Source organism: Dendrobates tinctorius, unplaced genomic scaffold, assembly GCF_039654945.1.
Source record: "Dendrobates tinctorius isolate UK_male_01 unplaced genomic scaffold, ASM3965494v1 ptg000046l, whole genome shotgun sequence".
Lineage (NCBI taxonomy): Eukaryota > Metazoa > Chordata > Amphibia > Anura > Dendrobatidae > Dendrobates > Dendrobates tinctorius.
Window position 1 is genome coordinate 35617575 of NW_027361714.1, and position 25623 is coordinate 35643197.

At 44.7% G+C, this 25623-nt stretch overlaps 1 protein-coding gene across 1 annotated transcript in view; it reads left to right on the forward strand.

Moving 5' to 3' along the window:
• The first annotated feature begins 8229 nt into the window (after nucleotides 1-8229).
• Nucleotides 8230-25623, forward strand: part of ENPP1 (ectonucleotide pyrophosphatase/phosphodiesterase 1) — a 181152-nt gene continuing 163758 nt past the window's right edge. The window contains exon 1 of the mRNA XM_073575821.1: nucleotides 8230-8412. Within this exon, the coding sequence (XP_073431922.1) occupies nucleotides 8266-8412 (147 nt within the window). The 5' untranslated portion in view covers nucleotides 8230-8265. The remainder of the gene's footprint in view (nucleotides 8413-25623) is intronic.

Consider the following 25623-nt stretch of genomic DNA (forward strand, 5'->3'; position numbering starts at 1 on the left):
AAAGTGAACAAGACTGCAAGGGAGGAATGGTCTTCCACAGGACAAAGGAGGACGACAAGGTAGCAATGTCCATAGAAGATAGGATGTTCCTGGACATCATGGATACACAAATAGTCAAAAACAACCTCAACAAGGGACAACCTATTCCTGGAGGCAGCGTGCTAAAGAAGCTCGACCCAATTGTTGATCAAGACGGGCTGCTGACAGTCGGTGGCTGTCTTCAAGAAGCCGAGGTAGAAGTTTCAGAGGAACACCCAGCAATAATTCCTAGACGTCATCATGTCACAACCTTGCTCATTCAGCATCATCATGACTTAGTGAGACACCAAGGTCGTTTGTTCACTGAAGGGAATCTGCAGGCGGCTGGTCTATGGATAGTTAGCGTAAAGAGACGCATGAACAAACTCATCTTCAATCGTATTACATGTCGCAAACTCCGTGGCTTGTTCCAAAATCCGAAGATGGCTAATCTTCCATCCGACAGACTCGGTACCGAACCCCCCCTTCACCAATGTTGGACTAGACGTATTCGGTCCTTGGTTGGTAGCTACTCGATGCACTAGAAAAGCCAATACTGAAGCAAAGTGTTGGGCAGTTATATTCACTTGTCTGTCCATCAGAGCTGTTCAAATCGAAGTAATCGAGTCTATGGACACTTCAAGTTTCATAAGTGCGTTTCGACGCTTCACCGCAATCAGAGGCCCTGTGAAGCATATTCACTCCGATAGAGGTACGAATTTCATTGGAGTGGCAAGAGAACTCCAAATCCCTCCCAATTTGGACATTGCTAATGTTGAAAGGTACCTTGGCGAGCAAGGATGCACCTGGACTTTCAATCCGCCACACTGTTCGCACATGGGAGGTGCCTGGGAGAGAATGATAGGCATAGCATGCAAGATACTGGACTCTATCTTCTTACAAATGAACACCAGACTCGCACTTGAGAGTTTAACTATGTTCTTAGCAGAGGTATCTGCTATCATGAACGCCAGGCCCCTGTCAGCACTCTCCAGCGATTCCAGAGACACGACAATCCTTACTCCGGGAATGCTACTCACGCAGAAAACCTGTGTCCCGAGAGCTCCACTCGGAGAATTCAATGAAAAAGATCTCTTCAGACGCCAGTGGAGGCAAGTACAAAGCGTGTCCAATGTCTTCTAGGACAGATGGAAGAATCAATATCTCTCCACTCTACAAACCAGGACAAAGTGGCACAAAGACTGCCCAAACATCCAACCAGGCGATGTGGTACTTGTCAAGGACAGTCAATCACATCAAAATGAATGGCCACTCGGCCTAGTCACCAAGCCTCTTCCCAGCAGGGATGGGAAAGTGCGCAAAGTAGAGGTGAAAGTGAGCAAACTTGGGGAGAACAAACTGTTGCTCAGACTAGTTACTGAACTTGTACTGTTATTATCCCCAAAAGAGCCAAATAGTGGCATCCGTTGATGCCATGTGGGGAGTGTTCTGCCCATTTTGTGCAGCTAGATATTTTTAAGTGCTGTTCCAGCTATCGCCAGTAGGTGTCATAAGTTGCCCTTCTTTGGTGGTGTAGAGACAAGACTTATATGTCAGCTGCTGCAGATCCACAGGTCAGTTAGCAGCCTAATAGGAGCTATCATCAAGGAAGATTGTAGACTATATCCTCGCTGCCAGACAGCAAGGTTAAAAGATAATGGTGGTTTATTGAACGCATTTCAAAGTCATATATGACTTCTTCCTCAGGAAATGCCACAAAGACAGTGCTGTGACCTTGCTGTTACATTGCTTATATACATTCAAAATGGCGCCAAGGAATCACCTGACATGTGATGCCTGGTTTCCTGACACATAGAAAACCAGTAAATGCTTATAAAAATATCAAATGATAATATTAATCCATAAATATCTCTCGGTTACAGGATCATTTGAACAGAAGAACAGAAAAATTTTGCAAAAATATATGTGCATGCATATCGCAGGAAAGGGAAAAAGTAGGAAGAGAACCTACAAAAAGATGTGAAACATATTATTATTATTTATTATTATAGCGCCATTTATTCCATGGCGCTTTACATGTAAGGAGGGGTATACATAATAAATACAAGTACAGTAATCTTAAACATTACAAGTCACGACTGGTACAGGATGAGAGAGGACCCTGCCCACAAGGGCTCACAATCTACAAGGGATGGGTGAGGATACAGTAGGCGAGGCTAGAGCTGCTCGTGCAGCATTTTGGTGGATCGGTGGATACTGCAGGTTGTAGGCTTGTCAGAAGACGTAGGTCTTCAGGTTCTTTTTGAAGGTATCCATGGTAGGTGAAAGTCTGATATGTTGTGGTAGAGAGTTCCAGAGTAGGGGGGATGCGTGGGAGAAATCTTGTATGCAATTGTGGGAAGAGGATATAAGAGGGGAGTAGAGAAGGAGATTTTGTGAGTTTCGGAGGTTGTGTGCAGGTAAGTACCAGGAGACGAGGTCACAGATGTATGGAGGACTCAGGTTGTGTATGTCATGGTTAGGGTTTTGAACTAGAGTCTTTGGGTAATGGGGAGCCAGTGCAGTGATTGACAGAGGGGAGAGGCCGGGGAATAGCGGGGGACAGGTGGATTAGTCAGGCAGCAGAGTTTAGAATAGATTGGAGGGGTGCGAGAGTGTTAGAGGGAAGGCCACAGAGCAGGAGGTTGCAGTAGTCAAGGCAGGAGACGATGAGGGAATGGACTACGGTTTTGCAGATTCTTGGTTGAGGATTGTACGGATCCATGAAATATTTTTGAGCTGAAGTCGGCAGGAAGTGGAAAGGGCTTGGATATGTGGTTTGAAAGAGAGATCAGTGTCAAGGATAACCCCGAGGCAGCGAGCTTGTGGAACTGGAGAGTGGGCAGCCGTTTAATGGATAGGTCTGCTGGGGGGGGTCGAGTGAGATGGGGGTAAGATGATGAGTTCTGTTTTGTCCATTAAGTTTTAGAAATCTAGAGGAGAAGAAGGATGAAATAGCAGACAGGCATTGAGGGATTCTGTTTAGTAGGTAGGTGATATCTGATCCAGAGATGTAGATCTGTGTGTCATCAGCATAGAGGTAATACCGTGAAAGCCATGAGATTCTATGAGCTGTCCGAGGCCAAGGTGTAAATGGAGAAGAGCAGGGGCCCTAGGACTGAACCTTGCAGGACTCCGACGGATAGGGGGCACGGTGAGGAGGTGGTGTGCGAGTGGGAGACGCTGAATGTCCAGTCTGTTAGGTATAACGCGATCCAAGATAGGTGATCTGTGATACCAAGAGATGAGAGGCTCTGTAGTTTTGGGGATAGTCTACTGTGTCAAAGACAGAGGACAGGTCCAGGAGGAGGAGGACAGAGTAATGTCGCTTGGCCTTGGCGGTTAATAGGTCATTGGTAACCTTAGTTAGGGCAGTTTCAGTGGAGTGGTGTGGCCAGAAGCCAGATTGGAAGTGGTCAAGGAGGGATAAAGAAGAGAGGTGGGAGGACAGTTCAAGATGGACGTGTTGTTCCAGTAGTTTTGATGCATAGGGGAGAAGTGATATAGGGCGATAGCTAGATACAGAGGATGGGTCAAGAGAGGGCTTTTTGAGGATAGGTGTGATTGAGACATGTTTAAAGCTTGAGGGGAAAACACCAGTTGTTAGTGATAGGTTGAAGAGATGGGTTAGGGTTGGGATGAAGACTGTGGTGAGGTTTAATGAAGTGGATGAAGTGGGATAGTTTCGGGTCAAGTGCACAGGTAGTGAGATGTGATCTTGAAAGTAGAGTGGAGAGTCGGTCTTCTGTAATGATGGAGAAGTTGGTTTTGGAGGAGGAGGGCAGGGCAGTTAGGAGGTAGGGCTCTGGGTGTTTTCGACCTAAACTGTATCTGATGTTATCAATCTTCTCCTTGTAAAATAAGGCAAAATCTTCAGCTGAGATGAGTGGGGAGGGAGGAAGAGCTGGGGGGCGGAGGAGAGAATTCAAGGTGTTGAATAACTGTTTAGGGTTGTGAGACAGGGAGGAGATGAGAAGTAGGTTTGTTTTGCTGCAGCGAGTGTGGCCTTGAAAGTAGTGAGGGACTGTTTGAATGTGATGAAGTCCTCATTGGAGTGGGATCTTTTCCATCTCCGCTCAGCAGCCCTGGAAGCTTGCCTCAGTTCTTTGGTCAGGCTGGTGTGCCAGGGCTGTCTGTTGATTTTGCAAGCTTTGGTATGTGTGAGACGGACAACTGATTCAAAGCTACAGTGTTACACCGCTCCGACATACTCACCCGGCCTCCGCTCCCACGCCGTCTCTGCATACTCACCCGGCCTCCGCTCCCACGCCGCAGCCTCTCGCCACCCGACGGACATGGCGGTCACCTCTGACAGGCTCACTCCCAACGCCATCTCTGCATGCAATGCGCATGCGCCATAGGCCGCGGCCGCGCCTCCCTTCTGCTTCTTGTGCTCCGGCTGTGCCCTGACCTGCAAGCACCTTCGGACCAATGGCAGACCAGACGGGGACATATCAGGCCACTTCCCCCTGAGGGAGGCGCCTGATCGTTGTGTTACCTTGCACACTGGGCCCTGCTTCCTCCTGTGCTCTCTGCAGCCTCTCGGTGCCGTCCTCGGTGTTTCCTGCAGCAGCCTTGCAGCCTGTCTTCCGTGTTCCCTGCAGTATTCTCAGTCCTGCTCCTGTGTTCCTGTTTCCTCCGTCTCCTGCCCTGTTCCTGTGTTCCTGTTCCATCCTACTCCAGTCCTGCCTCCGGTGTTCTTGCTCCACTCAACGATCCACACTTCTACAGTCCTACTCCAGTCCTGCTCCTGTGTTCCTGTTCCATCGTACTCCAGTCCTGCCTCCGGTGTTCCTGCTCCATCCTGCTTTCCACACTCCTACAGTCCTACTCCAGTCCTGTTCCTGTGTTCCTGCTCCATCCTACTCCAGTCCTGCCTCTGGTGTCCTGCTCCATCCAGCTATCCACACTCCTACAGTCCTACTCCAGTCCTGTCTCCTGTGTTCCGCTCCAGCCATCCCTCCATATTCCAGCCTTACAGTCTACATTTCCGTTCCGCACTCCTACTCCAGTCCACCCTGAGCCGCCCCTCTTGGTACCGGCTACCGTGGTACTTGAATCCCTGGGCCTGCTCCTAATGGTCCCTGTATAGGGGTCAGTTCCACCTGGCAGCTTTCCCGGGGCCCCTCGGTGCCACGGTCCAGAGGGTCCACTCCTGGAGTTTCCGGCTCCTGACCACCCATGCTAACATATAGCTATTGTGGCGTTATATATAGTGGCAGCGGCATCCTCATTGTGTAGGGAACTTACGTCTATAAGAGGGAGGAGGGAATCAGACAGTGAATGCAGATCGAGGTTTTGAAGATTTCTGTGAGAGTGGGCAAGTTTGTGGGGTATGGATTGTGGACCTGGAGAGGAGAGGGAAGAGAATGTAAGTAGGTTGTGGTCAGAAAGAGGAAATGGTGAGTTAGAGAGGCTAGATAGGGAGCAGAGGCGGGTGAAGATGAGGTCTAATGTGTGGCCATCTTTGTAAGTGGCTGCAGAAGACCATTGAGTGAGGCCGAAGGAGGAAGTGATGGATAGAAGTTTAGTGGCAGCTGAGAGGGAAGTGTCAATGGGGATGTTGAAGTCACCCAAGATGATAGTGGGGATGTCAGTGGAAAGGAACTGAAGTAGCCAGGTGGTGAAGTGGTCAAAGAAGGTGGTGGCTGGCCCAGGGGGGCAGTAATTAACAGCTAGTTGGAGGTTGAATGGGGAGTAGATGCGCACAGAGTGCACCTCAAAGGAAGGGAAGGTAACAGAGGGTGGCAGTGGGATTGGGGTGAAGGAGCAGTTATCTGACAGGAGAAAACCTACTCCTCCACCATGCTTGCTGCTGGGGCAGAGGTTGTGGGAAAGGTGGAATCCACCATACGAGAGTGCAGCAGGAGAGGCTGTGTCAGAGGGGGTGAGCCAGGTTTCGGTGATAACAAGGAAGGAAAGTTTGTTAGTAATAAATAGTTAATGGATGAAGGAAAGTTTGTTGCAGACAGAGCGAGAGTTCCACAGAGCTCCTGTTAGTGGGACTGGGGATACTGGGGCCGGGCAAATGGGTATAAGGTTGGAGAGCTTACGGAAAGTTGTGATCAAGCGTGGATGGGAGGTAGAAATGACTGTGGGAATGTGGTGAGGAGGACCAGGATTTGGAGAGATATCACTGGCAGTGAGGAGGAGCAGAGAGAGTGTTAGCAGGTGGGAGCAGGAGAGGGCATGAGGGGGCTGTCTATGTTTGGAGACAGAGGATTGTATGATGAGAAACAGATCTGAAGAAGAGGAGAGATGGATGGGGACGATTGAAGAAGAGATGAACAGTTCCTTGCTTGGTGTAGGAATTAGGGGGGTTAGCAGAAAGTGATTGATTATAGGGGTCAGAGTGAAAACAAACAGAAACATTGTTTACAGTGACTATCCAGTTACCTTCTGTTCCCATCTTGTTCAATTCTGGATTAATTCATATCTCACACTTGTAAGATACACACTGCAGACTAAAGGCCCCGTTACACACAATGATGTCCCAGTGATCCCACCAACGATCCGACATGGATGGGATTGCTGGGACATAGTTAGGCTGATTGCTGGTGACCTGTCACATAGACTCACCAGCGATCAGGACCAGCGAGCACGCTGGTATCTAGGGTAAACAGCAGGTATCCAAGAGCCGCGCGGTTCTTAGTTACCCGCTGTTTACCCTAGATATCAGCGTGCAGCGTCGTTGATCGTTGCTCTCCTGCTGCCACACGCAGTGATGTGTGCTGGCTAGCGGGAGACCAATGATCAAAAAATGGCCCCGGACGATCCTGCATGATCATCGATACCCGGCGGGGGGGCGGTCGCTGATGGATGTCACACACAGTGAGATCCCTGGAGAGATCGCTGATGTGTCACAAAATCAGCGATCTCGCTGTGTGTGACGGGACCCTAAAGTCTTGGCAGACTTGTTGTAGCAGAGTGTATCTTCTGATAATGATCACTGGTACACAGGAGAACTTCACTGAGCAAGTTATCTTGAGTAAACAGTATTTACTTCTTATGGGGAAACATGAGATAAGAGAATTCAGTAGCACACAGTCCATGCTGCTGCTATAATACACTCAAAAGTGAAAGTAAAAGGAAACAACAACAATAGAGAGCTTGCCTCCCCACAATACAGCAAACATATAACTTCACACTATCGCCATCTGCTGGCAGGCTAGTGTAAAGTCCTCCCTTCACTTATAATAAGTCCTGAGCTGTTGCATATGTCAACACTTGTGCTATGCAATATATGTGCTGCAAAGTGCATTCAGTTGTGAAGCAGAGAAGATTGGTCTGTGCTCATCTTGGTCAGACAATTAGTGGACCAGATGCATATGATCAAGCCAGAGTAAGCAAGGTCATAAATAACACTGGGGTAAACGGGGGTTAGTTGAAAGACATACAGAGTGAATACTAGGAGCAGAGGTAAGAAGTCTGTGTGGAAAGCTGAGTGATGTACCTCTAGGGAGAATAGATAAATAGACATGCTGGTTACAGTGCGATGGTGGCAGATGGCAGGGCACAGTCTGTATACATCGTTCTGGATTAATTCATATCTCACACTTGTAAGATACACACTTATAGGATACACATTGCAGATTAAAATATTATACTTATTCCACCTACTACATACTGGGATAGGATTTTTGAGATGGGAACACCCTTATAAGGAATTTATTAAAGTGTGATCTGTATATTCATCGCTGGGTGTGATGAAGGGATCAGATATAATTTCATTTCTATACATGTAGACTTGTGTCCTGTATAAATGGCATGGACCAAAAATCTTGTGTACTGCTTTGTTTGACCCTTTAACACTTTGAAGTTGGTAAGTATGCATAGAATATGAAAGGAGGGGCAGGCGCTGAATAATGTTTCTTCTCTTATGAAATAATTGTGCATGTCTAATTATTTATTTTTACAATCTCAAATGTAATATAAATATAATATTATTTCTATATTACCTTAGATGCTGTAAATATTAATTTGGGGTGAGCATATACATGACATGATCAGATGGATGAATATTCAAGCACAATTTATTTTCAATTCTAAAAAAAAAAAGCTAACTGTGTATATACAGGGGAAGGATGGTTGTGTGCAGAGGAAACCATGAGTGATTAGTTTGGAAACTGAGTCTTTTTCCATGTGTATACCATTAGCCAGGAAGCAGGCGGGGCAAGCGATTTCTCTCGCTCAGCTTGCAGGCACAGTGAGTATAGCAGGCAGGGCATTGTAATAACGCACTGAGCCATGGATAGTGAGGCAAAGAATGGAGGCACAGGCAGAGAAATGCAAGCTGAGTCCATGCTCAATTCACTGGATGTGGCTGAAGAACCAGTCAAAGCTGCTCAGGTCAGAAAGAAGAAGAAATCCAGCACATGGAAAGTTCTCTCCCTGGTAAGAATCCCATTCTAACGATTTATCTTTAGTACAAACTGGAGGAGAGGGTAAGTACATCATTGAAGAATAGGCCCTGTTAATCATTACTGTAGTCAGATGTTGTGCCAGGCTATATGAACTGATAAGTTGTTGCTACAGAACGTTAGAATAGCACCGTAGAGTTGACACGTGAAGAGACTTCTACCAGGACTGTCTGCGACTGGTGTCTAAAATACCTGAATAGCTGAATAATTTAAGAAAATGATCAAATTGTCATTCAGATCTCATATTGATCTGGAGGAGAACGATCACTGGCATATAGTATTAGCCCGTTAGCTTTCCGCATTTTGATGAAAATCCGACTTTTAAGTCTATGTTCACATGTAGCTTTTTTATTCTGCAGGAAAACCTGCTCTCTTGGCAGTACGGGTAGTGCCCACGATTAAGATTAGCAGCGTTTTGGACGCAGCGCACTTTCACTGCATTCAAAACACTGTGTTTGATGTTGCAAGCACGGTGGATAGGATTTCTATAAATCCCATGCCCATCGTCCTTCCATTTGATGCTGCGTAAAGTCACCCGTGATACAGGCTTACAATCATCAGCATGTCAATTTCTGTTGTGGAGATGCCAGTCTTCACAACAGAAATTTTCACCATAGAAATGTATTGGATGCGATAAATCGGCATGGTTCGGTGAACACATGCGGATTTACCTGCATAATTAGAAGGCAGCACTCTCAACGCTGGGGAGATACGATGAGTTCAATGCAATGCTCTTTCCTGATCGTGGGCGCATATCTTAAGAAGCTGCTTAGGCTATGCGCACACGTAGTTTTAGGTGCTGCGGATTTGGAAAAATCCGCAGGTAAATTCTCAGGTCAAAAGACCTGCGGTTTACCTGCAGATTAGCCTGCGGTTTCACACCTCTACAATGGAGAAGGTATGAAACCGCTGTGGATTCCGCACAAAGAATTGACATGCTGCGGATCTGAGCGTGGAAAAATCCGCAGCATGTGCACAGCGTTTTTCAGGTTACCATTGAAAACAATGGTACTGCACAATGCAGCTAAATCTTCTGCTGGTCCGCAGAGCCTGAAACACTGCAGATCCGCAGCAGAATCCACAATGTGTGCACATGGCCTTATAAACAGCAGGTTTTGCTGTGTGTCTCTGGATCCCATTTTTGGAAAATGTTACAGTGAGAGGAGGTGAATTGAAATAGTTTACATTGACAGAGAATTGAGTTTGTAGGACACTATTTACTTTCACACTTTGGTGGACCACAGGCATTGTTCAAATTCACACCTTGGGCGGCCATTGTTTACTTTTGTGCACATCACTATTTTAATTAAACTGCAATGATCCTATTAAATTGGATTAACCCTAAACTGCCATTCTCAACTGCCATGAACATCAAGACATTATGGTTTAAAGTTTGGAAAAATCACATCATTAAATGGGTTTCACATACTGCTGTGCATGACTTTTTTCACTAGAAGCACAAAAACTGATACCACAAATATATGCACAAGCAAAAAAACAGAGGTTATGGCTCACTGCAAAATTTGAAGAATAGGCTCCAGAAACAGTGAGGGCACCAGGAATCTGCTCCTGAGACAGTGAGGGCACCAGGCCTGTGATCTTATGGCTCATACTCACTTGCGAGAGACTTCCACGATTCTCATGCGAGTCTCTCACATGAAAACCCGGCACTGCCGCTGACACTGGGACCAGAGCGTGGGCTGCATAGAAATAGATGTAGCCACATGCTCTGGTCCGAGTGCCGGCAGCAGTGCCAGGGTTTCATACAAGAGACTCGCACGAGAATCGTGGGAGTCTCTCGCAAGTGAGTATGAGCCCTTACATGGATATCGGGACAATAAAACTTTCACACCACTAATCTAATCAAATTTAGGATTCACTCTCTGAGCTCAGTTTATTTGTATATTTAAATGTCCATTTACTATGCCATGCCTCTATTTTGTGCATATATTTGTTTCTACAGATACTTTGTTATACCAGATCTGAGTCTTAAGAAACCTAGAAATCTTGCTTTGTAACATCATTTATATTATTTTTGTTAGATATTAAAAGGTATTATAACTACAAGATTCTCTTGTTTTTCCCACCAAGAGCATTCTTTTTTCAACTGGCTAATACTGTGCCCAACCCATTTTTTTCAGTTAATTAAAACATGACAAACCAAAAAGAGATGAATAATTCAGTGTCAAAAACGCAATAACTGGCTTTTTGCACACCATATGCTAGCTTAGTTGCACAAGTGTCGTCATAGACCTGTGTTTTAGTCCATGTTTACATGCTCAGTATTTGGTCAGTATTTTACATCAGTATTTGTTTCCATTATACTTTTCCTCTGATTGTTCCACTCCTAGTTTTGGCTTATAAATACTGATGGAAAATACTTTTCAAATACTGAACGTATGAATGTGGCCTTAAAGTACACTGTTTTGCTTTGTAATACTTTCTTACACCTGAAAAGTCAGAGGGTGCCTTGTATGCTAGGATAATTTATTTATTGGATAAATGTGAATAGATCCTAAAGGCCCCTTTTACATTTAGCGAAGCACCAGCGATCCCGACCACGATACGACCCGGTCAGGATTGCTGGTGCATCGCTAAATGGTCGCTAGTGAGCTGCCAAACATGTAGATCTCACTAGCGATGCAGCAGCGCTCGGCGGTCGCTCTTACCTTTCAGATGCGGCGAGGGTGTCCGTCTTCCGCCTGCGTCCATGGCTCGCTTGTCGGCGCCAGCAGGAAGCCGACGACGAGAAATGGACCAGGCCGATCTCGCGCGATCAGCGATAGCCAGCAGGGTAGCCGGTCGGAGGTAAGTATCACAAGTAGCGATATCACTAGCAATATCGCTGCTGCGTCACAAAATCGGTGACGCTTTAGCGATATTGCTAGCAATATCGCTATGTGTAAAGTCCCCTTTAGAGTATGTGCACATGTTGAGTATTTGGATGCAGAAATTTTGTAACTATTATCTCTTGGCAGTAAAAACGCAGCAGACAATGCACATTTTTTATGTTTTTCACCTGCGTTTTTCGTTCACTTTTGTTAAGCACTGAATGCTATTTGTAACTAATAACGTTAGTTGAAAAAAAAAGAAAGCTTATATAAAGATATAGAAATTTATATATAATCTATTTATATCTGGCAGATATATAATTTCACAACCCCACAACACATTAGTGCCTTGCGTGTGGAGCTCATTGTACAGCTTAATACTGAAATAATATATATATATATATATATATATATATATATATATATATATATGGGTTCATTGTGGCTTTGTCTCCCTGGGATTAGTGCGACATTGATGGGAATTGTATTCAGTACCTGCTGTCTACATCATGTGTAAAATGAAGAATGAAATTAAAAAAAATTGTATGGACACCCGCGGAATTTTCATAACCAGCAGAAGGAAAGCCCACAGCTGGGGACTGATGTAATCTAGGGGCTGATGTAATCTGGTAAAAGGGACAATATCCCAAAAGGTTCCTAGACTATTAATTATAGTTCACAGCTGTTTACTTAGCCTTTACTGGTGAGTTTACGGGTGTCTCCAGAAAAAAAATTACATTGGATCCCCCTATAAAATCAGAACAAAAAAGGCTAAACAGACAGCTGTGGGTTGATATTAATAGCCTGGGAAGGGGTCATAGATATTGCCTTACCCCCCCTCCTCCCAGGCTACCAACATCAGCCCTCAGCCCCTACAGAAATGGCGCATCCATAAGATGCACAATATCTGGCGCTTAGCCTCACTCTTCCCACTTTTTGAGGTGGCAAGTGGAGTAATAGGATTGGTGTTGATATGAGCTTAGTATTGTCAGCTGACATCAAGCCCAGGGATTAACAATGAAGAGGCCTCTAGAAGACACCCCTATTACTAACCCTATAATTGTTAAAAAGACACCACAAGAATAAACTTCTTTATTTGAAATAAAACTCAACACCCTCTTATACACATTTATTAAAGATATATTCCCTTTTACACCTATAATCCAACGATGCACATGTCCCTTCTGAAAGAAAGAAAATAAATAATAAACAACCATATGCCTCACCTGTTTGCACCACCATTGAATACAATGGATGTGTGCATGTACGTATTTGAGGTCCTTAAAAAACGGACCACATATGGACATAAAAAACGGATTTGTGAAGAAGGCCTAAAGCAGACAGCTGAGAGCTGATATCCATTTGGGAAGGTGCCATGTCACATTGTTAGAGCCCCTGATGTGCTGGAACAGCAGAACCCACCCACCCAAAAGTGACACTTTTTTATAAACTACTCCTCTCATTGAACTCCTATTGGAGTGTAGTGATGATATTGATATCACAGGTATATCACAGAATTCATTGGGCAGTTAAGAAAAAATAATTACATTTTAACCACCAACATTTTGTTTTAGCTACAGATTTTACATTTTCAAACTGGGAAATGGGTAAAAATGACACCAAAATTTGTTCATCAACTTCTGCTGAATGTATAAATGCCCGATATGTGGCTGTAAAGTTCTACAAGACTTGGTAGGGTGGGGCCCTGTTTGCCTCCTGGAGCACATATTTTCCTGGAAAAGTTTGTGGATTTCTTGAGGCCCTAAGTGCTAGAACAGCAGAATCCCTCTTAATTGACTCATTGTGTAAATTTTACCCCTTTGGGAAATTATCTACAGGTTTAGTGAGTATTTTGACTCCGTGGGTGTTTTCCAGAAACTAGCAGCAGTGAAATTTGCAAACTGCCATTGTAGTGCCCAGTATGTTGCAGTCACCAGTATGTTGTACTGCCCAGCTCATGCTCCTGGAGACACGCACCCGTAAATTAGGTGGGCTTTCATCGCTGCAGAAATGCCAACATGTTGGTTTAGGCACACTGGGGCTCAGAAAGGAAGGGGGCACTTAGATTTGGGAGCACAGAATATGCTTGATTTCTTTTGGAGAGGTTGAGGAACTATTTCTCTTTTCTAGAGCCTTTTTGATACCTGTAATGTGGAAACCCCTTACATTTCCATTAATAGATGGTGGACTTGAGTAGGGACTTGCTTTTCTTGTGGATTTAGCTGAAGCTTTTGTTAGGAACATTTTACATAACATTTTGGATCATATTTATCCAGCGCTGTATGCTGAGCACTTACTTTGGGGTTTCCATCTAAATCTCAAGTGACGTAATTCAGATGAAACCCCCGGGGGATTCAATCACTAAAATGAGGCAGAAGAGCAACTCTGGACTCTCTTCAGTGTTGTCCTTCTTCTCAGAAGTGCACAAAACCATGGCCAACAGCACTTTTATGCAATCCTAAAAAATCCAGATTGCCTCCATCTGACTCATTATAGGAAATCGTTCGCTTGGGGTTCCGTCTGAATTGCATATTTCAGAGATTTACACAGAAATCCCGGCGTAAGCTCTCAGGGTAGAGTGCAGGATAAATGAGCTGAGCCTTAATGCGATATTTGGGAAATAGAAGAAAGAAATCAGTTATAGGTCAAGAATTGATTCTACTTATTTTTTATGCCATTTCTTGGTATAAGTGATTAGACGACTTCATTCTTCAGGTCTGTGCAATTACAGTGATACCAGATTTATATACTTTATGTTTGGCTGCTGGAGAATGAAATTTCCATCTCCAAAAAGCTTGTCGGCAGAGGGAAGCTTGAAGTGCTCGAAAATTTCCTGGTAGATGGCTGCGCTGACTTTGGTCTTGAAAAAACACAGCAGATGACATGGCTTCCCAAGCCATCATTGATTGTGGAAACTTCACACTAGACCTCAAGCAGCTTGGATTGTGTGCTTCTCCACTCTTCCTCCAGACTCTGGGACCTTGATTTCCAAATGAAATGCAAAATTTATTTTCATCTGAAAACACCTTGGACTACTGAGCAAATAGTCCATTTCTTTTTCTCCTTGGCCCAGGTAAGACACTTCTGGTGTTATCAATTGGTCATGAGTGGCTTGACACAAGGAATGCAACACTTGTAGCCCATGTCCTGGATACATCTGTGTGTGGTGGAGCAATGACTCCAGCAGCAGTCCACTCCTTGTGAATCTCCCCCAAATTTTTGAATGGCCTATTCTTAATAATCCCTTCAAAGCTACGGTTATCTTGGTTGCTTGTGTGCCTCTTTTACACAGTTTTTCCTTCCACTCAACTTTCCATTAATATGCTTGGATACAGCACTCTGTGAACAGCCAGCTTCTTTAGCAATGACCTTTTGTGGCTTACCCTCCTTGTGGAGTGTGGCAATGACTGCCTTCAGGACATCTGTCAAATCAGCAGTATTCCCCATGATTGTGGAGCCTACTGAAACAGACTAAGGGTACCGTTACACCTAGCAACTCACCAGCGATCCCGACCAGCGATATGACGCGGTCAGGATCGCTGGTGCATCGCTAGGTGGTCGCTAGTGAGCTGCCACACAGGCAGATCTCAGCAGCGACATCGCTGGGGACGGGGGTCGCTACTTACCTGTCACACCAGGCGATCCTGCGTCTTCCCGCCCGCATCCACGCGTCGCTTGTCGTCACAGCAGGAAGCGCTGCGCTTCTCGCGCGATCAGCAATAACCAGCGGGGGAGCTGGTCGGAGGTAAGTATCAGACACAGCGATATCGCTAGCAATATCGCTGCAACGTCACAAAATTGGTGACTTTACAGCGATATTGCTAGCAATATCGCAGTGTGTAACGGGGGCTTTAGGGACCTTTTTAAACGCTTAGGAAGAATTTGCAGGTGCTTTCTGTTATTCTACTTCATTGAGATAATGACTTTTGGGTTTTCATTGGCTGTAAGTCATAATAATCAACATTAACAGCTATAATGACTAGATATATAGATAACTCTGTAATGACTCAATATGAGTTTCACTTTTTATATTGAAGAACTGTAATAAATGAACTTTTTGATTATATTCTTATTTTGTGAGAAGCAACTGTATATGGGGCTCCTTATATTGTATGGAGCATTATATGGGGTCCATTATTCTGTATGGAGTACTATTTGGTGCCCATAATATTGTATGGAGCAATATATGGGGCTCATTATTCTGTATGGAGCACTATGTGGTGCCCATAATACTGTATGGAGGACTATACTTTCCAGTTTCTGACCTATTGTAGAATTTACAATAGATGTCACTCATGTAATGTAAGAAGTGAAATCTTTGGCATTGTACTATACGTATATACAGCTCTGGCAAAATGTTCAGTATGTCTGATTTTTCTCTTTATAGGTATATTTTTGAGTTAAATGTAAATTGCTCTTTTATTCTATAAACTACTGACAACATGTCTTCGAATTTCCAAAACACTAAATTTTGTATTTATTTTCAGAAAATGAGAAATGGTCAAAGTAACAAAAAATGCAGTGCTTGCAGACCTCAAATAATGCTAAGAAAAGAAGTTCATAATCATTTAGAAACAACAATACTAATGTTTTAACTCGGGAAGAATTCAGAAATCAATATTTTGTAACATAGTAACATAGTTATTAAGGTTGAAGGAAGACTTTAAGTCCATCTAGTTCAACCCATATCCTATCCTAACTTGCCCTAACATGTTGATCCAGAGGAAGGCAAAAAAACCCATGTGGCAAACAGTAAGCTTCACATTGGGGAAAAAAAATTCCTTCCCGACTCCACATACGGCAATCAGACTAGCTCCTGGATCAACGCAATATTAAGGAAACTAGTGTACAGTATATACCCTGTAATATTATACTTTTCAAGAAAGGCATCCAGTCCCTTCTTAAATTTTAGTAGGGAATCACTCATTACAACATCATATGGCAGAGAGTTCCATAGTCTCACTGCTCTTACAGTAAAGAATCCGCATCTGCGAGTATGCTTAAACCTTCTTTCCTACAGACGTAGAGGATGCCCCCTTGTCCCCGTCACAGGTCTAAGAGTAAAAAGATCATTAGAAAGGGCTTGGTATTGTCCCCGCATATATTTATACATTGTAATAAGATCACTCCTAAGCCTTCGATTTTCCAAACTAAATAACCCCAAGTGTAATAACCTGTCTTGGTATTGCAGACCCCCTAGTTCCCTAATAACCTTGGTCGCTCTTCTCTACACCTGCTCCAGTTCAGCTATGTCTTTCTTATACACCGGAGACCAGAACTTTACACAGTATTCTAAGTGTGGTCGCACTAGTGACTTATATAGAGGTAAAATTATGTTCTCCTCATGAGCATCTATGCCTCTTTTAATGCATCCCATTATTTTAATTGCCTTTGCAGCAGCTGCCTGACACTGGCCACTAAATGTGAGTTTGTCATCCACCCATACACCCAGGTCTTTTTCAGTGACAGTTTTTCCCAGTGTTTTACAATTAAGCACATAATTTTACATCTTGTTCATTCTACTCAAGTGCATGACCTTACATTTATCCGCATTAAAGCTCATTTGCCATTTATCAGCCCAAGCTTCTAATTTACATAACTCCTCCTGTAATATAAAATTGTCCTCCTCTGTATTGATTAACCTGCAGAGTTTAGTGTCATCTGCAAATATTGAAATTCTACTCTCTATGCCCCCTACAAGGTCATTAATAAATATGTTAAAAAGAAGCGGGCCCAAAACTGACCCATGTAGTACCCCACTGCTAACCGTGACCCAGTCCGAGTGTGCTCCATTAATAACCACCCTTTTGTTTCCTATCACTGAGCCAGCTCTTAACCCACCTACACATATTTTCCCCTATCCCCATTGTTCTCATTTTATGTATCAACCTTTTGTGTGGCACCTTATCAAAAGCTTTTGAAAAGTCCATGTACACCACATCCACTGCATTCCCTTGGTCCAGTCCTGAACTTACCTCTTCATAAAAATATATCATATTAGTCTGACAGGAACGGTCCCTTGTAAACCCATGTTGATATTGGGTCATGAGGTTATTCTTCTCCAGATACTCCAGTATAGTATCTCTTAGAAAACCCTGCAGGATTTTACCCACAGTTGAGGTTAAACTTACTGACCTATAATTTCTAAGTTCAGTTTTTGTCCCCTTTTTGAATATTGGCACCACATTTGCTATACGCCAGTCCTGTGCTTCAGACCCTGTTATTATGGAATTATTATGGAATAACCATGATTTTTAATCACAGCTTTCATGCGTCTTGGCATGCTTTCCACTAGTCTTTCACAGTGCTTTTGGGTGACCTTATGCCACTCCTGGTATCAAAATTTAAGCAGTTCTTATTTGTTTTATGGCTTGTGACTATCCACTTTCCTCTTGATTACATTCCAGAGGTTTTCAGTGGGGTTCAGGTCTGGAGATTGGGTTGGCCATGACAGGGATTTGATGTGGTGGTCCTTCATCCACACATTGCTTGACCTAGCTGTGTGGCATGGTGCATTGACCTGCTGGAAAAAACAGTCCTCAGAGTTGGAAAACATTGCCTGAGCAGAAGGAATCAACTGATTTTCCAGAATAACCTTGTATGCGGCTTGATTCATACGTTCTTCGCAAAGATTAACCTGCCCAATTCCAGTCTTGCTGAAGCATCCCCTGATCATCACAGATCCTCCACCAAATTTCACAGTGGGTGCAAGACACTGTGGCTTGTACGCCTCTTCAGCTTTCTGTCTAACCATTAGAAGACCAGGTGTTGGCTAATGCTGAAAATTAGACTCATCAGAGAAGATTACCTTACTTCAGTACTCTATGGTCCAATCCTTATGGTCTCTGGCAAACTTCAGCCTGGCTCTCCTTTGCTTCTCATTGATGAAAGGCTTTTTTCTATCTTTACATGACTTGAGCCCTGCCTCTAGGAGCCTGTTACGAACTGTTCTTGCCATGCCCTTCACCCCAGCTGCCATATGCCCTTCTTTTTGTAGGAAACTTGATGTCATCCTGCGGTAGCTGAGTGACGTTCGAATAAGATGATGGTCATCCGATTAGTGGAGAGTCATTTTCGCCCTCTGCTAGTCTGTAGCTTTGTTGTCCACAATGTCTGCTGCTTGACCTTGTTGTAATGGACTACTGTCTTAGAAATTTTAAGGATGGAGGCAACATGACGCTCACTATATCCCTCTGCAAGTAAAGTCAGAATTGAGCCCTTTTCCTCACTCAAGACTTTTCTTTTCAACTCCTTTGGCATGGTTAAAAGTTACTTTTTCATACCTTTTACTTTTGGGATATTACTAGCACTTGTTTTGCCATCCAGCTTGTCCTATTGCAAGAGGACTGTGAACACCACAGCAGGGTTTTGTATACTTTCCTTCGTTAGATAAGGTTTGGTTCATGTTATCACCTAATCAGAAGCACATGAAGTAGAATGACGTGTGCTCTGGTTGGAATTCAACTGACACTGGAATGGAATGGGTGTCAGACAAGTAGAGAAGATGATTTTTATAAAAAATTCTTGCCAGAGCTGTATTTCTCTGCTGTATCTGTGCATCATGAATTCTGGTATGTGTTAAAGGGGCCCACTGAGACTCTTTTGCCCAGGGCCCACAAAAACCTGTAGCCAGCCCTGATCACATGTATTGCACATTGCTAGCACCATGAGAATGCTGGATAGTATGAGTAAGCAGAGTATTTTGGCCCCAAGAAACATTAGATCAACACTTTATTTTGGTAATTCTAACACATATTATGGTGGTGTTTATTTATTTTGGCCGTAACTTTCTATAATTTCATCGTCCAGTCTAGACTATGTAGATAAACATTCTAAAACAAACTGTATTTACACATCATAGACCCTTCCATCTACGAGGTGTGTGATCCATGAAAAGTTTGATATTTTCAGTATGCAAAAACTTATTCAGGAAAGAACTGAAGGGAAAGGACTTTGTCAGGGAGTAAAGCACTAAACAACTTAAGTAAATAATGGCACCTACATGTTCTTTTTGCAAGGTATTGGTATACAAAAAAAAAAAAAACTTGTGCAAGACGTTTAAGTGGAAAATCACCGCTTTATTTCAAATATAACCATTCATTCATTAGAAATTTTTCTGTGGACAGTTGGCATGTATTCCCTTAAATGCTATTGATAGAATGGAATATTACCACTAGCTGTGACAACGTAAAAATAAGCATAATAGATTTGTTATAAAGTGAAATCCAAAACCATAACACAGTAAACAAATGGCACTGAGGCTAAGTTCACAAGAGCATATCTCTATATATAAAAATGAATGTGTTTGTGTATCACCAACCAATCACGAAGCATCTTTCATTTCACCAGAGCTGTTCAAAAGAAGCTGAGCTGTGATTTGGCTGCTATGAGCAACAGTTTTCCTTGCAAACAATCACTAAGCATCTCTCATTTCACCAGAGCTGGTTAAAAGAAGCTGAGCTATGATTGCTTGCTATGACCAACAGTTTTCCCACTTGAAAACACCTCAGCAGACACTGACATGGTGGGAGAAATCTAGCATCCCTGGGAACATAAGCTCCCAGCCATTGTCTGCCCCCCTGAAAGGAGCAGTAAGTACATGACAGAAATGAATCCCCCCTACCTGCTCATATCCCAATCACACATCCTCCATCCCGTAGACACATCTTCCCTCTTAAAGGGATCATTGGTATGGAAGTCAAAGCAAATCCATCCAGCGCTTTGGTTTTGACCCCAGGCCTCTCTTAAAGGGATCCCCAGTATGGAAGTTAGGACAGTTCCACTCAGCTCTGTGGTTCTGATCCCAGGGTCTCTTAAAGGGAACATTGGTATGGAATTTAGGGCAAATTCACTCTGCGCTTTGGTACTAACCTCAGGCCCTTCTTAAAGGGATCTCCGGTATGGATGTCAGGGCAAATCCGTCCAGAGCTTTAATTCTGACCCCAGGCCTCTCTTAAAGGGATCCCCGGTATGCAAGTCAGGGCAATTGCCTTCAAATGCTCTGGTAATGACCCCAGGCTCTCTTAAAGGGATCTCCTATATGGAAGTTAGGGCAAATCCCTTGGCGCTCTGATTCTGACCCCAGAATCCTGGGATTCTATTAAAGGGATCATTGGTATGCATGTCAGGGCAAATCCACTCAGCGCTCTGGTTCTGATCCCAGGCTCTCTTAAAGGTATCCCCGGTATGGAAGTTAGGGCAAATACTCTCAACGCTCTGGTTCTGACCCAAGTCCCCTCTTAAAGGGATCCTTGGTACCGAAGTGAGGGAAAATCCACTCTGCGCTTTGGTACTGACCCCAGGCCTCTCTTAAAGGGATCTCCGGTATGGAAGTTAGGGTAAATCCCTCAGTGCTCTGATTCTCACCCCAGGCTTCTATTAAAGGGATCATTGGTATGGAAGTCAGGGCAAATTCAAATAGCGCTCTTGATCTGACGCCAGGCCTCTCTTAAAGGGATCCCCGGTATGGAAGTTACGACCGTTCCACTCAGCGTTCTAGTTCTGACCCCAGGCTGATGGGACAATGTGGGATATAAGGGGTAGTTGTCTGGTGGCTCTTGTTGATGGCATGATGTGGGATATTAGGAGTAGTAGTCCAGTAGCTCTGGCTCATGGGATGATGTGGGATATTAGGGGTAGTAGTCCAGTGGCTCTGGCTGACGGGATGATGTGGGATATTATGGGTAGTAGTCCGTTAGCTCTGGCTGACGGGATGATGTGGGATATTAGTGGTAGTACAGTAGTCCGGTGGCTCAGGCTGATGGGACGATGTGAGATATTATGGGTAGTAGTGCGGTAGCTCTGGCTGACGGGATGATGTGGCATATTAGTGGTAGTTGTCCGGTGGCTCTGGCTGATGGGATAATATGGGATATTAGGGGTAGTAGTCCAGTGGCTCTGGCTGACGGGATGATGTGGGATATTAAGGGTAGTAGTCTGGTAGCTCTGGCTGACGGGATGATGTGGGATATTATTGTGAATGTGGCTATCAGGAATGGGCAGGGCTCTACGCTCAGCTTTATATATATATATATATATATATATATATATATATAAATAATCATTATAATTTGTTATAACTAACCGTAGTTACTTACTATGCCCAGGCAGCCCTGGGCTCTTCAGCTAGTATCAAATAAAAGGCAAAAGCTGGAGGCAGTACAAAAAATTTTGGTTTATTAGCCCATAGTGGTAACGTGTCTGTTCTAAGATGTGAACCTTCCTCTTTAGAACAAAAAAATGTTGCCACTGTGGGCTAATAAACCACTCTATTTTCCTTAATTTTTTGGAGTGCTGCCTTCAGTTTTGCATTTTATTGGATGGTTTGGTTCTCGCCAGGGAGTGTATGTATGTATGTTCTAGAAAAGATGGACAGTTTTTCATGTATATTGTGTAAATCCTATTTTCTTGTGTAATCTCTATGGCATCCACTTTATACATCAGCAGTAGATATGGGCGAACCCAAACAGTAAAGTTTGGCATTCATACCAAACACCTACTGTTTGGTCACGAACACTGAACATGAACTTCACCGGGAAGTCTGTGCTACTGTTTGGGTTTGACCCCTGTAACGAATGGAAGCGGAGGCACAGGTGGTGAAATTCACATTCGTTTATTGCTTTATGAGTGGAACCTCGGGACCTCTGTCCTTGGGGCTCCGAAGGGGGCATGACTAAGTGAGCCCCAGGCACCCGTAGTAAAACCCCTTGAACAGGGTCAAAATGGAATGCCTGGTGGACACAGGTGCTACCCTCCAGTTAGACCCCGGACACGTGACAGCTGTCCCAGGGGAACAGACGGAGATGCAGTATTAACGGATATGATGGAGCTGACCGGCAGATTCCGGGTATTCGGGTCGAAGCTGGCTCTGGTGGTAACTGGTGGGTTCTGGGTATTTGGGTGTAAGCTGGCTCTAGAGGTACTGGCGTTGTCCAGAGATTTGGATGGCTGAGTGATGGAACGAGACGGAAATGAGGCAGACGGTACAGACGTCGTCTTGGACAGCCGGATAACAGGTAACTGATAGTCTGTGGAAACAAACAGTATAAGTGGAGCACTTGGCAGAACACTGCAGAAGCACAGACAGTGAAATTGGAACTAGCAAGAATGGATACTCGTTGCTCCGGCACCCTCTCTAAGGCAGAGGGGCCAGAAATAGTGCACACAAAGAAATCATTGGTTAATTACTCTTTTGAAAAATGCGTGCTGTCTCTTTAAGAGACTTAGAGAGTGCACGGCCTTAATCTCATACCAGGGGATGTGCTGGCCGTGCAGCAGGAGAAGGAGTAGGACAGCAGGCCACAGACTGAGAGTCCGCCGCGGGTCTCACAGAAGTACGACCCTTACAGCATGAGGACGGGGACCCCACCGAGGGTCTTGATGAGGTACGGCCCTCACAGCATGAGGACAGGAGTCCCGCCGAGAGTCTCGCTGAGGCACGGGCCTCACAGCATGAGGACGGGACCCCTGCCGGAGGTCTCGCTGAGGTACGGGCACAGATGTAATAGTATCCCCCTCTTTACGTCCCCTCTTTTTCAAGCCTGCGTAGAACTTCTTTAGTAGGAGAGCGGCCTAGGCCAGGAAGCAGGGGAAGGAGCAGAACAGCAGGCCACGGACTGAGAGCGAAGGCCCCGCCGGGGGTCTCGCTGAGGTACGGGCATCACAGCATGAGGAAGGGAGCCCTGCCAGAGGTCTCGCTGAGGTACGGGCACAGATGTAACAGCCCCCCCAAACACCAGGTGTTTGTTTTGCTGTCATATGCATGACAGTGCGGCAAACACTGCTTCTGATCTGCGGTAAAATCATCACCACAGGTCCGACAGTTCCCATACTGACAAAAGACAGTGTGAGCATGCAGCTGTGATAGAAGTTATAAAGTTTACCTCTAGTCACTGGTGTCAGCTGATGGGACTACTGCTCCCATCAGCCGATGCCTGCTGCCACTAATAACAGACCAGGAGCGGCTGGGATGGGATTATTCATCAGCCGGCGCCTGTGCTTTAAATGAATAATAATAATAATAATAATAAAAAAGGTAGTGAATTCCACTATATTTTTGATAACAAGCAAGGCAAAACTCACAGCTGGCAGCAACTCTCAGTTGTTGGCTTCAGAAAGGCTGGTTATCTGGTTATCAAGAATAGAAGGGTCCCCATGCCATATTTTTTAATTATTTAAATTGAAAATTAAATTGCGGGTCCTCCCCATTTTTTTGACAACCAGCCCAGCCAAGCTAAAGCAGACAGCCTTGAGCTGGTATTCTCAGGCTGGCCTAAAAATAGCCCACAGCTGCTCAGAAAAGGTGCATCTATCAGCTGCGCCAATTCTGGCGCTTAGCCTGGCTCTTCCCACTTGCCCTGTGGCGGTGGCAAGCGGGGTTCATATTTGTAGGGTTGATGTCAGCTTTGTATTGTCCGATGATCTCAAGCCCACGGGTTAGTAATGGAGAGGTGTCTATAAGACACCTCTCCATTACTAATCCTATAGTTGTATTGTAAATAAAGTCACAGACAGAAGAAAGTCCTTTATTTGAAATAAAACAAAACACACTTTTCCATTTTTATTGAAAAATAACAAACATTGTTCTACTCACCTAACGCCCATTCCATTGAAGCCCTTAATGATTTACCCTACCGCTGGTCACATCTGATAGCTTGTCCCCCGCAGCGCTCTGACCGACGGTAATGATCTTACCGGCGGTAGGATCACAACCTTATTGATCATTTACCGAATTTTGTGGAAAATGCTCAGGAATCCAAATGGGCAACGCTTGTGCCAACTTTGAGAATGGCGAACGTATTCCTAACAAGTTCGCTCATCTCTAATTATAACATACTCCCACTCTGCTGTAATTAGCCACCCCTTTTCTCAGATTATAATTACACACCCACTGTTGTGCAGTAATCAACCCCCATAACTGTAACATATCCCCCTGCAATAATGCTTCCCATTTCTTTGGGATTATAATCACCCCCCCCTGTAACCCTGTAATATGATAATTAAAGGCTTTTTAGCAAAATATGAAATGACCACCCTTCTATAGAATGTAGGATAGCATGCTGATCACTGGGGGCCTGACCACAGGGCGACTCCAGAACTCCCCTCCGTGCATTGTGTCACGGGGTTACCGCGACAGTGTGGAGCCAGAAGACCGCAGCGTCGGATTGCTCCTGCTCCGTTGCTGAGAAGAAACACTTCTCATTTTAAATGTGTTTATTTCTTCTGGCATAAACACAGGGGTTAATCGGCCATGTTGGAGATTCATGTGCTCACAGCTGTGCTTGTTTAGCCACTACTTTTCCCTTTATAATCTGGGATCTGTAACTAATCCTTGTCAGAGTAGCATTTGCTGCATGGCTAATGGTGGGGGAGGAGTACGTTTGAGAAGGAGAGTTTAAGGAGTTATTAGTAACTGTTGCTTGGTTTGTATGGGTGGTAATTGCTTATTGGGTCACCCTCCCAGGGCTGTGGGGTACTCGGTACCGGGCCGGTCCTTCAGAGGGGAATGTTACAGTAGCGGTGACCCAGTCCATGGCCCTGGGCGCCCATGTAAAAGGGGTCGAGTTGGGAATAAAGTTTATAAGTGATTCGTGACGCCACCTGTGGTGTTCGGCAATGAAGGTGTTTAGCCGACGCTGCAGACAGATCCTCTGGGACAAATGGTGTAGTGCAGCAAAGATGTTGTAGCCCTCCACAGGCAGGGCTGTAGTCCCAGGGCAGTGTAGATAAAGGTTTAGGAAGAGGGTGCAGTGTTTGGCACAGAGATGTAGCAGTGCTGAGGATGTTGCAGTAAGGAGGCAAGGACACAACAGGGTGCAGTTTCTTTACCTTTACTTGGCAAACGCAGTCCAGGGTCCTGGTTACAGATGGCACAGGAGCAGGCTAGCCTGGAAGCAACTCAGGGATCTTTCTATCAGATGGGTTGTGTAGTCTCCTTCCTAGCACTGGCTTGAGGTACATGCAGTACAGTGTTACACTGAAGTTCCTCCTTCTTATCGTCTCTTAGAACTACCTCGTATGGCAGACAGCTGTAGCCCTCTATCTCTCTTGGCTCACCCGTCGCTGTTGTGCCTCCGAGTCTTAGTTGGGAATAGAGCATTTACAGCTTCCTATTCCTCTGGTTTCTGCTGCAGGACATTCAGTATCCATACAACCGTGGAGACCAGGCTCCAGATCATGCGCTATCACTGGGAGGGAGCTCTCTTTCCTCAGCTCAACCTCCAGCTTCTCTCCACACGTCTACACACATTGCCCTCCTCACACTAACTCCTCCTTTCTCTTCCTTGCCCTCAGAGAGCACTCCTCCCCCAATTCTGGTTCAGAGCTCCCTCTGCTGGCCCGGAGTGGGAACTGTA